At 46.5% G+C, this 16,624-nt stretch overlaps 1 protein-coding gene across 5 annotated transcripts in view; it reads right to left on the minus strand.

Moving 5' to 3' along the window:
- Positions 1–2,684: 2,684 nt before the first annotated feature.
- Positions 2,685–16,624, minus strand: part of LOC135265114 (multivesicular body subunit 12B-like) — a 56,292-nt gene continuing 42,352 nt past the window's right edge. For 4 of the 5 annotated variants that reach the window (XM_064354391.1, XM_064354393.1, XM_064354395.1 and 1 more), the window contains exons 8-10: positions 14,983–15,038; positions 14,372–14,431; positions 2,685–8,414 (exon numbers count right to left, since the gene is read on the minus strand). In XM_064354391.1, the coding sequence (XP_064210461.1) occupies positions 8,328–8,414; positions 14,372–14,431; positions 14,983–15,038 (203 nt within the window). In that variant the 3' untranslated portion in view covers positions 2,685–8,327. Of the gene's footprint in view, positions 8,415–11,244; positions 14,063–14,371; positions 14,432–14,982; positions 15,039–16,624 lie in introns of those variants that run through there. The other variant, XM_064354394.1, reaches the window with a different exon arrangement.

Raw genomic sequence — 16,624 nt, forward strand, 5'->3', positions numbered from 1 at the left:
GACCAGTTAGCGCAACACCAGGTGCGTGTGTTCTCTCCGCTGGTAGGCGTGGGCGAGACAAATCCGTTTCGCTGGACTCCTCCGCCACCAGAATGCAGCCTGAGGCTAATTTGGCTCGCGCCGAGACCGCTCCCTCCCTGGTTTCGGCACCATTTATGTCACGCTGCCGTGTGACACCCCTGGGAGGCAGGTGTGGCAATTCCGGATTTGCACCTTAATTTCCCGCACAGAGAGAGAGAGCACCCATACCAACATGAAAACAAATAAACAAACACCATCACTCTTCCCCCTCACAGGTTCCGGGTAAAAACAATAAACTAACACAGAAAACAAACATAACATTTTTTCAGCCCTCTCTCTCTCTCTCATTGGTCTCTGAGACCCCACTGTGGAAAGAAGCACACGTTTGAATCCTGGACTGATTCGTAACGCAACTTTGAGGAAACCCTGAAAAGTGCTAAACTCTCGGTGCATGCCTGCATCCCAATACAGGATAGACAGTACAAACTAATCTAGATGGGCAGCAAACCAAGCAACCTCCACTACGCATGCACACACACACAGACACACATACACAAAAACACACACAAAGTGCCTGGATTTGAAAGTAGGCCAGGGTGAGCACAGAAAAGCAACCAAAATGAGGGCTCTATTTTTTCTGGTTTTACAGTGTGGTCTCTGAATAAGGTCATTATTTTTTTATATTGGAAAATATAACCGGGGGAAGAGGGGGAAAAGCAAAACCATCTGACACAGCTTTTTGAAGAGTCGAGAAGGGCCGCGTGCTCATGTCAGTGCCACGGTTCGGGCTACAGGGGGACTCACAACCCATTGGCCACCCACGCCCCCCCCCCCACACACGCACACACACACACACACACACACACACACAGCAGACTGGCAACCCTTAAGGCCACAGGGAGGAAAGCCTCACCTTCACCCTCAAACTCTCACCTAATCTGCTTCATTAACAGGTTTACCGGTGGTCCACAAAAAGCAACTAGTTCTGTACCTTTTACAGAAAAACATCCCTTTCAACTGTACTACTGTACTGTTGTTGTGGTGACCTATCAAAAGGATTTTGAAAGAGCTCCATTCGAACCGTAGCTAAGATGTAAAACTTCCTAGAATTACCCAGACGACTGCCTGCATCGGCCAGCATGATAATTCAACCTCCTGAACCAGTGTTCCCAGCTCTCTCCCCGAATGATGCATCATTGTTTAAACAACTGACACTGACATAACCAGAGCTAATACAGATTTGATTCTGGTGCAGGAAAATGACGTCACCATGATGAAGAAGGGGGAGAGAGCAATACCAATGTCGGTAGAGGTTCTGCGAATTTCCTTGCAATAAGTTTCACTTTTGATATGCTGCGCGGAACTTGCAAACGATCCCATTTAGGGCGAAGTTCATTACGCATCACGTGCAACTGCTTGGAACTTCGCAAAGCAGCGCATGAAAAGACGCACAAACGAGCTAGCGAGTGAGTTTAAATTTACGACGGGAAAAGGAGAGAGACGCGCTCGGTCACGGCTGGCGTCAACGCGGCGCCCCGCTTCCGCTTTAGTCGATGTTCGTCACATTGTGTGCTTAACAGAGTCTCATACGAGGCGCCTCACGTTATCCCAGGCTGCTACAGGGGCGAACGCGGGGATTTATTGCAGCTATTCAGGTTAAGCGCTTCCCCCGGAGGCGAAGAGAGCGACGGCGCACCTTCGGGTTGGGGAGCGCCGTCCCTCCTTAGCTGCCGGTTCACTTCAGTCCTCCTCCCGCCTCAGGCATTGGGCCTGGCTCAGCCTATGGGCCGGGCAGCCGGGTCCCCCGAATCTGCCCTGTTTGGGTCACCCCTCTCTCCCGGTCAGTCGAGCGAGTGTGAAGGATCCCCTCCGCTACGGCTGTGAGCGTAACCGGTGAGCCTGGCTGTCTTTCTCCTGCAGGCAAGAGGGAGGGAAAGATGGCAGGGCGTATCCTGTGTGTGTGTGTGTGTGTGAGGGAGAGAGACTGGAAGACAGGCCAAGAGGTTATATATGTGTGTGTGTGTGTGTGTGTGTGTGTGTGTGTGCGCGTGAGATCAACTGAGACACTGGAAGATGGGCCAGGAGGTTAAACGTGTGTGTGTGTGTGTGTGAGAGAGAAAGTGAGACACTGGAAGATGGGCCAGGACGTTAAATGTGTGTGTGTGTGTGTATGTGTGTGTGTGTGTGTGTGTGAGATCAACTGAGACACTGGAAGATGGGCCAGGAGGTTAAATGTGTGTGCACATGGGTGTGTGAGAGAGAGAGAAACAGGGAGGTGTAACCTGTTTTGTGTGTGTGCGTGTGTTTGCGCGGCGAAGCTGGGACAGGTCCACCACCGCCAGGCCCCGACTGTCAGGGTGTCACCGCCGCCCCCACCGCACTTCAAAGCCCCGCCGCCGTGGGCATCGCCTCCCACGGCCGGCAGATCACCTGACACCTGCGGAGTACGGAGCGCGCGGCCTCTGTCCGCGGCGTTCCTCACACTGCCCTTCGGACCCAACGAGCTCTCTCAAAGCCAGAACGGCACCGGCTGGGAGAGAAAACAGTCACCTGCAGGAAGCATCACCACACCAAAGACCAGAACCAGCCACACGTTTTTTTTTTATTGAACTTACATCGATACAGTAAAAATCACACAAGTAAATGTCCCTTTTTAAAAAAAAAAAAAAAACGACAAACTTTAAAATAAATAGAAAAAATGTTACAAAAAAAAAAATCCAAATTCCAAAAAACTTCACATTATAACGCTGAAAAGGTTTACAATGTGTAGTTCGGCAGAACAGCGCAAACGTAACACTCGTATGTTTGTCATTCTCGTTCTTGTTCAGAAGCGAAAGGCCGGGTACTCTGCCACCATTTTGTCTCGCGGGCCTGTAATGGGAACAGAGGCTTTTTTGAGGTGGAAACGCCCCTGTACTGATTCAAGGGCACCAGCGACAGGTGTGCGCGCTTGTGGCCTGGCGAGAGACTGCCCTACGCCCTTTGTCCCGCCTACATCCCCTTTCCCCAACTTATGGAGGCGGGCCAGTGGCGGGAGTTGCCGTGACGACGGACACAATCGGCTGCCTCGTGCGCTAGGGGAAGATACTCTAAATTTTCTAAATTGATTTGATCGTTCTGTGGCACCTTATTTTCACTTTAGCCTTGTTTCTCTTAAGCGCAGTGTACAATGGCTGATGCCCAAGGCACTGTTGTAGGGGAAGCTGTAATTATCTTTTGAGAAATATGATTGATGGTTCATTTAAATCAATAAGTGAATGGAAATTAACAGCAGCTAACATTATAATTACTTTATATATACTATATATCACTGCAAGGAACAAGACCACAGTCATGTAGAGTAAACATGATCACTAGAAATTACATATTTAGTGGCAACAAATCTAGCTGTCAAACATAACCCCACATAGACTGATACTAGGCTACTTGTCAGCAAAACACTTTTAAAATCATGCAATCAAACAATTAAACCTCCCCCTCAACTCCTACAACATAAGTTAAATATGAAACCTGGACGCCACAGGTCCTCTATGAAGAATTCAGCAACACAGAGCTATTCATACTATCTTCTCCATGCCATTGCCCTCCACTCAAAGCCCTCTTCCTCTCTGAAGACCAGGTCCAAGTGGTTTGGACAAGGAAAAGGTTTTGCCGAGAGAGTTGGAGCATGAAAAAAAGACAGAAAAAGAAAATTGAAAACTGACCCAAATTAAAAGAGATTGATGCCACCGACAAACTGACTTTGATCAAAACCCCTCTTGAATCCAGCTTCAGACTTCAACATGAAGGTAAAGCTTCCCATTTCAGTAAAAAAAAAAAAGACTGGAAAAAAAGGGGGGGGGGGTGAAAAAATGCAAAGAGGATGACAGCCATTTTCCCTTTCGCTTTTCAGATTCCATATAAAAATGCTTTGCATTACCTCGGCAGCTACGCGAGCATGCGCGTGTGCCGCGTTTCCCACTGGAAGGCACTACGGCAGAATTCTTCCTGTGGTTAAAACAGTTAAAACACAGAGGGCTTTTTCTCTCCTTTCTTCTGTTCCTGCTAAAATTACCGCTGCGACACTCACAGACTGCTCAAACACTGTCGTCTGGTTAAAAGACTAATAGCCCTGCCCCCCACAAAGAAAGAAACTCTAATAAATAAATAAATACAATAAAACTTCAGAAACAAAACAAGGAGCAGATATAATTCGTGATTCCATCGCCTAGGCCCAAAAACAAGTTGAGAGCAGAGCACCGCAGATTAAAGGTAGAATACATATACATACAAACACGTGGCAATAAAGACAGTTCAAAACAGACCGATTGACCCGTTGCACTACAACACTGAATCTGAGGTTGTGTCTTTTTTTGCTTTTTTCCCCCATTTTATATATGTATTTATTTACCGACTCTCCCCCCCTGACATAATATAGTCCCAGTCAGAGACGGGGAGCACAGAAATTCTCCAGAACTCTCACACGCCACAAATCTCAGAGTGATTGACATGCTGGCATTAAGGGCAATGAAAGGCTACCCCCTGCCTTGAAGTACATTACAGACATACAATCAAACATGCAGTTCTGTACACTGAAATCACCTACACGTGCAGTGAATTCCTCTTCTTAAAAAATACTTTCGATGATACCTCTGTTACTCTTAAGAGGAGTTACTGTACTTACACCCTCACAATCCAAACGTATGCAAAGTACGTTCAAGCAATGAAAAACCCTCAAAGAAAAACAACAAGCTTAGCAGCAAGGAGAACTGTAGAAAGAGCCTGTGTGATATTTATAATAACACTATATTTCAGAAATAGTCCATAAACACACACCTTAAGAAAACTGATTTTTTTAAATAGCAGCATAAAAAGAAACCTAAAGGAAATGACATCACAAATAAAGATGAACAGAGAAACTGATCTGTTGAATTGAGACCTGGATTCAATCTATCTGCAAGGCGCTAGGCCCTTAACTTCACAGCCAAGTAAGCACTGCATTATAAACAGTCTCTAAGATATGGAAACAGTCCGAGTTTTGAAGTCCCTGAAATTAAAGTTAAGGACAAAGCGCATTGTGGATTGACTGAATTAGGCCAGAATCCAAGCCAGCATAACACAAACGACAGTGAGGCTCAAACGTCACAGTTCCTTACCGCTCATTTTTCCTTTAAAGTTTAAGATTGCTAAAGATTCCACAAAAATCAGAAAACACTCCACTTGACAGCATTTTTAACACTAAGCATACTGTAGGCCACACGTTTCAAAAAGAAAAGTGAATTTAAAAGATCACTGTCCAACTACTGTCCTATGTATCTGTCCATCATGGGTAATCAACGGTAGTGCTTCGGAATTCTTCAGGATGAACCAGAGGTCACAAAGGCTGGAAAATGAGCGTTCTCTCAGAGAAGTGAGGTCAGAATGCACTGTTTACATTTAAAAAAATGTATTCATAAAATGGCAGTGTCCCTAAGTACACGATAAGTGTACTGAATCTATTTGTGACTAACTTTGTGGGGGGGGGCTGGTAAAGGAAGAGGAAATATTCAAAATGCATACAAAATTTCATAAAAACAAAGTCAAGAATAGATCAGGCAAGGGTCTACTTGAAGTTAACCTACCCAAAATACATAGCTTTGGCAACTATAAAGATAACACATTGCAGTGGTGTTCATTCTGCAGTGGGACCAAATGATCAATTAAAAACCAGTTTTAATAAGATAATGGTTATTCATCCATGGGCAGCAAATGTATAGCTTTGTTGATTTCTTTTTTTTTTTGTTTGTTTCTTTTGGCTAACACAAACTGCAAGTACACATGGCACCTCGTGCTAATGTGTGTTTGTTCTCTCTCTCTCTCTCATGCATGCGCACATACACGCACGCACACACACACACACACTTGAGTTACATAACTCAATTACTCACTGACATTTCAGATGATGCTATATGTTGTACTAACATACAGCCGCAGATAAACCAACACCACAGATTTGGACTTCTAAACGCCTACACCTGGTCTCTAGAAATTCATTTTTTTTGTTTCACGGATTAACACACTTTTTTCATAACTTTGTTCCAACAGGTATACTCTTACCTGTACATGGTGTACTGTATGCTGGGACTTAACTTGGCACTTATTTTCTCTAGGAGGGGGTTTCTGCAAAATAATAAATAAAATAAATACCCTTACGGCAAAGATGAAAGCAAAAGGATCCAAAACTCTTAGGACCCGCATGCTCGGTGCCCGAGACCTAAGACACTTCTGATTCTAGTTGAGTTCTAGTTCATCCGTTGAGCATTCTCCCACCCTCTGGACTCAGAGCGTCATGGAGACAATAACGATTGGCGCATCTGTGCTATACAAGCCAGCGGGCAGCATCCTTCTCCAATCTTCCAAAGCCCTGGCATCGGATTTAGTCAAGAGAGTGAAATTTAGCGATCTCTTCGGGAAGGGGGGATACGTGCCCAAGGGGGGTGAAAACTGGGGACTGAGTAAGCCCCTCTAATGACTCCAAAGAAAACAATAAAAACAATGAAATAAAATCAGATGCCTGCCTCGAGACATTCAGCAGGTAACGGTGGGGAGCCGACTTCAGACACTGTGTTGAGTGGCAGATGCTACGCTAGCTGGTGTGCCTGCTCCAGCCGTGGCCCTGGTCAGGCAGTTCCCCTTTACCGGGGCGAAAGCAGGCGGACCAGTCTGAGCCAAAATGGCGCTAACGTGTGAAACGGAAAGAGAGTCCAAGTGATGTTTAAAAAAAAAAAAAAACAACAAAATAACAGCGCATAGCAAAAAAAATACAAATAAATACAGTAATACCCACATTCTCAAAGCTACAAAGTATTCCTGATTCCCGAACTAGCATGCAAAATAAATGTGTCTTGGACAATTTGTGTAAACAAATAACGCTCCCCAATATCTGGCGAAGAGAGAGAGAGAGCCCCGTTTCCGTGTAACAGTGGTTTTGGTTAGCCATACTCCGACTTGCATGCTCCCCCAAAAAAAGGCTGCATGCAAGCGCTTTACAGAAGGCTAAACTGTGAGCTTCACATGACCGCGGTACAGTGACACACCTAAACAACGCTGGACTTCACTGATGGCATCAGAGGGGGGGAAAATATAGTTTCTGCCAGAGTTTGCGTGCGACGTGTCTGTGTGAGGATGGACTGCACCCTCCGAGGCGCTCTTCACACAAAGCCGGTCAGGAGCCCTGCAGGCTGGCAGCGCACGTCCTCTCTGAGGGACTCCTTACCGCGCGCGGGAAAGGGCGGGTCGGCGGCGTCGCATACCGGCGATTCGTTTCCACGGCCACCGAGCGGAGATCGACCTGGCTAAGCACAAAATCTGGACGGGCGTCAGGCGTGTCCGCCGATTGCCGAAAAGCCGATCGTTACTGGCGCTGGAGTGGTTTCACCTAATCACTAATACGACATGGCACTGTAGCTTGCAAACGGCCAGGTTGGCAGACACGCACTTGAAAGTGTAGGCCTGAGCCCTCTAGCCCACACAGCGCTAGTTCCAGAGCAGGATCTGTCATTATCGGACAGTGTGAGCGTGTGCAGCGGTGAGCTCTGCGTATGCAGTCCAGGGCTCCACCAGGTCACTGCTGTGGTGGTGGTTTCCAGTGGCTCCACGGAAGCTTCCGGGTGTTTGAGTGACGTCGGCGGGTGACGCGCGTCTCCTGAAGACCCCGATGGCGCGGAGGGGGGGCTGATAAGCGGGGACCGGTGCGGAAAGGGCATCAGAGGAGGGCGTGCGTCCAACACGGCGCTTCCCGTGTTGGGTGCGGGAGGCACAGTGTTCAGTCACATCAGGTATAAGCGATAGGACATTCCAAAAACCCGGAAGATAACGAAGATGAAACATCATTTAAAACAACAGCAAAAAAAAGACTGTTAGCTGCAACCGCAGCCTACGTTCCCGCAAGACTGGTTTGGTTGCGTCTACCTCACGCTCATTCCTCTAGAAGAGATGCACTCCCTCTCTTTTTTGCATTCCCTCTTTTTCTCTTCATTCTCTCCGCTCTTCCGAGATAAACCACACAGATGGTTAAAACCTTTCTTTCAGTGACCAATAAAAAAAAAATGAAAAGAAACACCAACCATGAACAATCTGAAGGTTGCAGTGAGAGTTCTTTTTTGTTTGTTCCTACGAGGTAAGTACGGAGTTAAACTGCGCGGGAGTGCCCTGGAGACGGTCAGTGGTGGATTGTGGGTATGTATGCCGAGGGGGTTGTGCGAGCGGCGGAGGCGGCCCCTCCTCAGTAGTAAGACTTCATTTCCCAGCGCCCCTCCGCCGCCCCCGACCCGCTGACCGCCGTGACCTCAGGACTCGGAGCTCGGCGGGCTCCTGGTGGGGCTGGGGGGCAGGCGGGCGGCGGCGCTGTGCTCCGTGCGGAAGCTGTACTCGTACTGAGAGAGAGAGAGAGAGAGAGAGAGGGAGAGAAAAGAGTGCGAGTGTGGGTGAGACAGAGAGGAGGAGAGAAAGAGAGAAAGAGACAGGGCGAGTGAGGGTGTGAGAGAGAGAGGGCGAGTGAGGGTGTGAGAGAGAGAGAGAGGGTGAGTGAGGGGGAGACAGAAAGAGAGAGAGAGAGAAAGAGAGAGAGAACAATACATTACACAAGCGCATTCTCTTTCACATATGAAACAAAACAGGCTGGTACCTTCCACTACAATGAAAACTGTAAGCAAAGCTCAACGCATAAATTACTACTAGGACATCGTGCTACTTCACAAGATCTGATGAAAATCTATTTTGGCCCTTTGGTTAGAGAATAATTACAGTACATCACTCACAGCAGGGGACGATCTCATTTGTATACACCTGAGGGCAAAACAATGTGCCCCTGAGGGGTGAGGTCACTCCAGGTTGAGGAGGGGGTGTTTACTGTAAGCAAACACTGCCCCCTGGTGGACTTGCACGTCAGCACTTAACAGTAAAGCATGTGCGAAACACCAAACACACAAATGGAGCTCGCCATCTGCAGTCTGATCCGGAACAATCCGTTCCCATTAAAAAAAACAACCGCAACTTTCAGAAAGCCTTTCCGACATCTGTGTTTCAACTGTCTCCCTGACCAACAAAAGAACAACAGAGAGAGGCTTCTGCATCTTACTGAGGCATACCAACAATTTAACAGAAAAACAAACTTAAGAACCTGCAGTGTGACATATTTTGTGGCTTTCATAAATATAATTAAAAAAAACAAGGGCCTGCAACAAGTTTTAACGCTGAGATTTTTTCCAGTTGCGGTGTTCCATTTGCATGCAATTGGTTCAGTCAAACATTCGACCTAAACTAAAATGACAGAAAACAAAGTCATTCAACACATGGAGACCAAGCAGATCCAAAATAGCTATTTCAAATTAACTGAGAATTAAATCAATGCGAAATTTCAACTAGGTGAAAGGTCATATCGTGCAACATCCAATTTACAATAGTGCTACAGAAGATGGTTTTTAAAAAAAACACAAATGTGGAGAATCTATTAAATGCACCCAAAGTGCAAACAATATTTTGTTATATGCTGTACAACTATACAATACCTTTGCAGATCAAAAAAAAATTCACCATTAAACTTGTTTGGGAGCATCCAATAGTGTGTGAATATCTCTTGTTTCTCATTGGTTAACTTCATGCTCCTGGCACCTGTAATATTTTTTCATGTGTGTGCATGCCACCTTTCTCTTTAAAACATATATTTCTAGTACAAGTGGTTTGAGGGTTGAGGAAAAAAGAAAACTAGGCTACTTCTGGGGAAAAAAACAAATAAATGGATGCAGCAACCACATTTATTTATATCCATTTTTTCTAGTTCATTTGTCATCCGATTCCAACCCTGACATATTCCTGAGATGCAACATAAGCAAAAAACGGCCCACCATTTAAGTATACTCCTCTTGAACTATGTCACAACCGCACTTGCACAAACCCGATCGAATCCCGCAATACGCAACAAGACCACTAGGTGATGCTGCAAGATCACAAAAAATCCCAAATCCGGTTGGCCATCGCCGACGATTCTTGTGCAGAAATAGGGAAATCTCTCCCTCCCTCCTCTGTGTACACACCTTCTCTCATCTACCTGAAGGGAGCAGCAAGTTACACAAACGTGTCACATGCCAGCAGCCGGTTAGTTATAATAAAAGTCTGTCTGGGCGATGGGCAAGTGGAAAAAAAAAAAAAAAAATTAAATAACGGAATAAGTGTGGGGGAATGATGGATTGGGGGGAATGGGGTGTTATCAGGGAGAGCATGTATCACTGTCTGCCAGTTTTACACACCGGCTGACAGGACAGTGACACCTGAGAGCGCGAGCGGCCGGTTCCAGGATGAGCAGGACTTCATTTCCTGTCTCCTCTCGCTCGGTGGGGGGAAAAAAATATGTGACATGTTGTCTTCATTAATTCCACCTCTATTTGAATCTCCCTAACACACACACGCACGCGCGCATACACAAACGCACACACACACACACACTCAAGAGCGTAGTGCACGCATGCACATACGCACGTGCACACACACGCACGCACACACATGCACACACGCACACACAAACCATTAGCCAGCCGCCAACAACAACATTTTTCAGCGGTGCGAACTACATAAAGACGTCAGCTCAAATCGCTTACTAATTAACACTTAAAAAGACACAAATTAGATATGCGTGGCTAAAAGCAATTATAATCTCCACAAGTTTCTCGAGTCATTTGGGAAATGAAAAGAATGCCTAATTGCTGGAACCAACATCTTCTAAGAAAAAAAAAGCTTAAGTGATGCCTGTTAGGAAATGCTCTTATCTACAACACTGTATGTGATTACAGCACAGTTTTCCCCAATTACATATGCATATGTTTAATGCCACAAAATGCATTCCCTTAATGAATGTGTTTTTAATAGAATTAAAAATCTGTCAATTACCATGTGCTTCAAGCTCCTGCTCCTTCAGCAGGGAAAGGACTCCTCTGCAGATTAACACTGACCTCTACTGGACAAGAGTCACCCCCCTCACTGAGGGAGGAAAAACTTCTGCACTTCAGCTACATCTGACCACACACCGAGGAGAACAAAGCATCGTCAGACTCTGACAGGTACACAAAATATTGTTAAAAATGTTTTTAAAAAATATATATATATATATTATTTAAACAATTGTTAATAAATGCAATTAATTAATTACAAATGAGAAATTGTCAAATTTAAAAACCATGCCAAAAAGGCATAAGTTTACACCACCAGGTTTAGTAAAATTTTATAGTGGTTGAGGCACAAAAATAACTAAAATGGAGAACCTTTGCAAGTGCAAAAATGTATTTCTCCACAGCCTTTACAGCAGAATTGCTGCCAAACTGAATGCTATTAAGTACAGATCAAAGCCAATTTGTTGTTATTTTATATTAAAACAAAAAATGGCAAACATGATTAAAAGGCTGTCCTTTGGCTACATCCTGATTAGCTGACTTAAATAATATGGAGACAAACAACTGCAGTGCCTCAATGCACTCCTGTGGGAATTATTTTTTTCTTCAATCCGAAAATACAAATGAAAAATTACAAATATCATCCACTACCTTTTCACAGGCTACTAGAGTAAAAATAGCGGGAAGGTACATAATAAGAAAGATCCTGCAAGATAACAATTTTTTTTTTTGCATGTTTCCACAGGCAAACTAATTATCAAACGGTGCTGTGACTTCATCCCCATCCGCGAGGCCACCGCATTAATCTTCTGCTGTCGTCCAGTTCACTAAATCTCGCGCATTACTGTATCTAGCATTTACTTCATCATTTACGGCAGAGCTGTAATTAATGATTCCGCGCGCCCCTCTGCGGCCCGCGGTACGTCCTGCTGCTAATCACGGTCTTATGCGAAAAATGTATTGCTGGGGAAGGGGCCGCAATTCTGGCCTCGTCTTTCGGCCAATACGGTCACACTTACGGATTAACTGCATTGCATTCCAACGTCGACGACGGCCCGTGCCGTACAGCGCAATTCAAGTGATCAAAAAAAGGTTTTCCAAGTCTTTAAATACAATGTGACAGCAACTTCAGCCGCGATGTCAGAAAGACACAGCGTTTGACGCTTGAGCGTTTGTTGTGCAAAGTATCTCAAACTCAGCCGCACCTGTTCACTTCCAATGTCCTGTCACACGCGACAGTTGCGATGCAAACCTACAACGCTAATGAGACAGGGGTCTTCCACACGCCATCTTCCATTAATCCGCATGTTTACGTCCGAGTAAGAAGACATACAGCCAGAATGTACCAAAAAATAAAAAAATAAAAACAGGGCAGTGTGGGAAGTAGTGTTGCCTGTGAGGCAACTCAAGTTTCATACAGGCAGTTTTGTATTCAAGATCAATATAAACTATAATCCATTGACGAAAAGACGCAGAGAGGAGAAACACTGACGTGAGTTGTTTTTGAGAACTGTAAAATGTATCTACTCGAAATGATGTCTCCACAAATTACAAAAATAAATAAAATAATAAAATAAAAAATTATATTCATTAAGTCATTACTATGCCTGCTGGTAAGACAACAAAGACAATATCAGAAAATTTAAAACTTGCAATTTTTTTTAAATAAGTCACATTTCTTTTCATTTCAATTTTACCACTAAATAAACGGTGCACCCAATACATATGCAAAAGGGTCCAAGAGGTTCAGTAACACTTCACTATAAATCTCCATCATCACTGAACAGACTAAGGGACTTCAGTTAAGCATGACTCTCATATAGTTAGACAAATTTCACTGTTATTGTCAGGCGGGTACTGTCACTAGTTTGCCCAGCTTTGGGAAGACTGCTGTAACCATCCCCACCCCAAAGCCTTTTACGCTCCTTCCTAAATCACAGCGCTTCCTGTGTGTGGATTTTGAGATTTCGATTCCGATCTCGTCTGGTTGCTTGGCTTTTATACAGCCCAATACTTCCCACCTCACGGCCTCGTTTATTTCCCCCGTTATCTCAAAATGTGTACACACGGCTCTGACTGTTACACACACCGTACTTTCCACACTTTGCCCGGTTGATATTTTTTGTTGCATTTTTGTGGTGTTACATTTTTTTCAAATGTGTGCCAATTAAAATAAGTAAATATAACTCATAATGGACTTTTATTTTGTTAATATACGGTACATTTTTCACGGCATGGTGTGTACAGTTTTCCAGTGGAAATGCGTACCGGTTGACTTGCCACATTCAGACCTAACTCAGACAGCTGAAGAGCAAGCAGACTGCCTTGGACCGACGGTGCTTTGCGTCTCCGCGGGGTGTCACAGCTCAGACACGCACACGGCGGCTCGCGGGTTGTCACTGCTTTCGGCTTTCAGAGGAACGCGGTTCACCCCCTGCGCCACCTCTCCGAGTTTGGCAGCGAGGAGAGCAGGGTAAGTGCAGACCTCGGAATGTTCCAGAAGCTGTCGCTCAGCTGTGGAATGTAAACACCTGACACGGCATGCGTAACGGCCCGTTCTACAATCTGAATGGGGTTCTCGCTGAAGAATAGTCTCTTTTACATACACACGGAGCAAGGGCTTCAGAGGGACAGTAGTAACGGACTCAAAACGGCCTTATTCTGGCTTAGGGTTTCAGGAGCGCGGGCGCTAGGCTTGCTTTACAGTGGATTCACGCGAGGTCTGCAGCTGCAGCAGAAATGCACTGTTCGTTCAGGCTTTTTAACGACCGCCCAGGCCTCACTGACTCAGATAAATATTACATTTCTAGAATATAAATAGCCAAATACCAAAAAATACACGCACATCCCGTGTTGAAAGCGCAAGACTGAAAAGGAAAATAAGCCCTTCACAAAAGAACATACATGACTTAAATCGAGATTTCATGCTCCTATGATGTCACATTCCTGAAAATGGTACTTCTTAGCCGAGCGCCTGATGAAAGCCTTGTTCGGATATGACATTAATTTACACTAACAAAGACGCATGTAATCTTTCTCTCCCGGATGATGTCAGGGTGTTCCACTGATTGGGATAATTCTGAATCATTTGATTAGGTCGATAAGCCATTTCGGGGAGGGGTTCGGACCCCTTACCGTAACTGCGACAGACAAGAAAAAAAAAAGAGAGACAGGAAATTAACCCGCCCCCGTCCCCCTTTAAGACGAAACAAGGGCCCTTTGTGGGATGGACGTGAATGCGTTCTGGTTGACAGAGGCTTTTGCAGGCCCGACTCAGGCTCAATTCAATATGGGCTTAGCGGAGCCCAGCTCGCCCTCCCGCATCACCCCCGCTTAATTACGATACGCCCACCCCCCCCCCAAAAAGAAGAATTTGCTCCCCATTTTTAAATTTTTTTTTTTAAGAGCAGACAAGCGTTGCCATCGAGCGCGGCCTCGCCCATACTCACTTCCTTCTCGATCTCCGCCAGCGACTTGATCGTGATGCCCATTAAATCCACTTGGTCCATCTGGAATGAAAAGGGGCGAGGGGCAGGGCAGGGCGGGTGGAGGGAGACAAAAAAAAAAAAGAAAGAGCACGGGGTGGTTAGACGCACGGCTGAGAGAACGTTCCGGAAATCCTTAATCTCCTGTCCCTGTGTCCGTGCGGACAGGGGCCACGGCGACGGGCCACGCCCGCGTCCGTCACGGCTGCCAGCACGCGCGGGGGGGGGGGCACGGGCTGAGGTGGGGGCCCCCGGGGCGCCCTCAAACTAATGCCTCGCTCGGGAGTGGCACACCCGCCAGAGGAGACCTCTCTGCCATTAGCGAGCAGCACTTCATTAACTTGTCCCGAACACACAAAAAAAGCCCATTCCAAATTTACACGTACTGTTCACTCCCCCATTGAGCATGCAGAGAAAGAGGAGGAGAACGCAGACACACCCAGGCACGGCAAGCTGAACTGTTTTAGGGAGAGAGGCAGCGGGGGCACCCCTAACTGAGGGAGAGCGGGAGAATGAGCCGGCCGCGTAAAATTCCCGAAGTTTTCCGCGGAAACGGTCGCCGAGGAAACACTCACGTTGGCGGACGCCCAGGCGAATTTTTCAGAGATGGTGAACGGCACTCCGTCCATGGCTGGAAGAAAAAAAAAAAGAATATAAAAAAGAGAGACATGAGGAAAAAAAGGCAGGCTGGAATTAGCGAGGGTCACGCTAACGCTTTCAGGCGGCAGCCGAGCGGAACATCGCGTTTATTATTTTACCCCCACAAGTAAACCCGTCATTCCGCCTATCGCTTCATATTCAGCACTCAGAGACTGGATATCCCCTTTTTAATATTGCTGAAAATAACCGACTCCAATGGCGGAACAGCCAAAACCAGAGCCCCCCCGCTCCCCCTCCAACCCCCACACATACACACGTGCACACACATGCATACACGCGCACACACATGCATACACATGCACACGCACACGCACAAACACAGGCATAAACACACGCATACGAGCGCATACACCCGCTCACACACACACACACACACACACACGCATACACACAGAAGCACTTCTACACAAAAAAAGCAGGATGAAAGCCTTTTTTTTTTTTCAAAAAACTATTTGAGTGCTGCTCCCTCCCCCCACCCCCCCCCCCCTCCCATTCCCACCCTTCCCCATGTTAATTACTCTTGATTATTCCAGATTCCGTCTTGTCAGTAAGGCGTTCAACTCCAAAACAAAGACACACTTACAGACACAAAGAAGGGGAGAGGACTGGAGACAAAACATTCACCGGATATCAATTTGCATGAAAATAAGCCACTCTGTTCGGCGGGCAAAAAAAGTGGATTGAAATGAGGCCTTGCCAAGAGCGCGGTGGTATAATTAGCATTCTCCCAAACAAACGAGCTTCAACAGAGCTATAATTAAGCAGCCCTGTAATTAAGTGCATGCCCTTTATCATAATGATCATGGTTAAAAATGGTGTGATGGGCGCTGGTGGGTTATTAATGGCGTAACCCCCCAAACTGAGCGGGGCCCGCGCGGGGCCCGGGGGGGGGGGGACCGGGGGGGACCGGGGGGGATGGGGGCGCCCGGCTGTCAGGCGCGAGCACGGCCCTTTGTTTATAAAATACATTAAAAACTAAATTAACGAAGGGTGATGGGGAGAACAATGGACCCTGCTCGCCGGGGCCCGGGGGGGGGGGAGGGGCGGGTGCGTCGGACGTGTTTCCGATACCCCGGGATTAACCGCCGCGTCGCCTCGCACCTCGGCGGGGCCCGCGAACGTCAAGATCCCGGCGTTGCTTGCGCCGGTGTCCTTTTTACCCACGATCCATCAGCCGCCTGGCAAAGGGAAACGGGGAAGTCAACAATGCAACGGGGGAAGGTTTCAGCGGACCCCGGAAACCTTGGATCTGGCGCTAAACGCAGCCGCGGGAGCGACTAGCGCGGAGGAGCTGTCACGAGCGGCGCTTGGTTTCCGCGGCGCTACGGGCTGGGGTCAGACGCGAATAGCGCCTCGTCTTTATTCTGCCATCAGGGCGTAGGATCACAAATATGTGATTAGAACGTTCGCAACTGAACATTCTAACGCTGATGTCACAATCGCTGCTGGTAACTGAAAGCAATGGAGTTCTAGAACACTTCTGAAAAAAACATTCTAAAAAAACCTACGCTTCTTAAGAGCCGATGGGAGAAGGCAAGAATGTTTTATAATGATGAG

The sequence above is a fragment of the Anguilla rostrata genome, chromosome 10 (genome assembly GCF_018555375.3).
Source record: "Anguilla rostrata isolate EN2019 chromosome 10, ASM1855537v3, whole genome shotgun sequence".
Classification (NCBI taxonomy): Eukaryota; Metazoa; Chordata; class Actinopteri; order Anguilliformes; family Anguillidae; genus Anguilla; species Anguilla rostrata.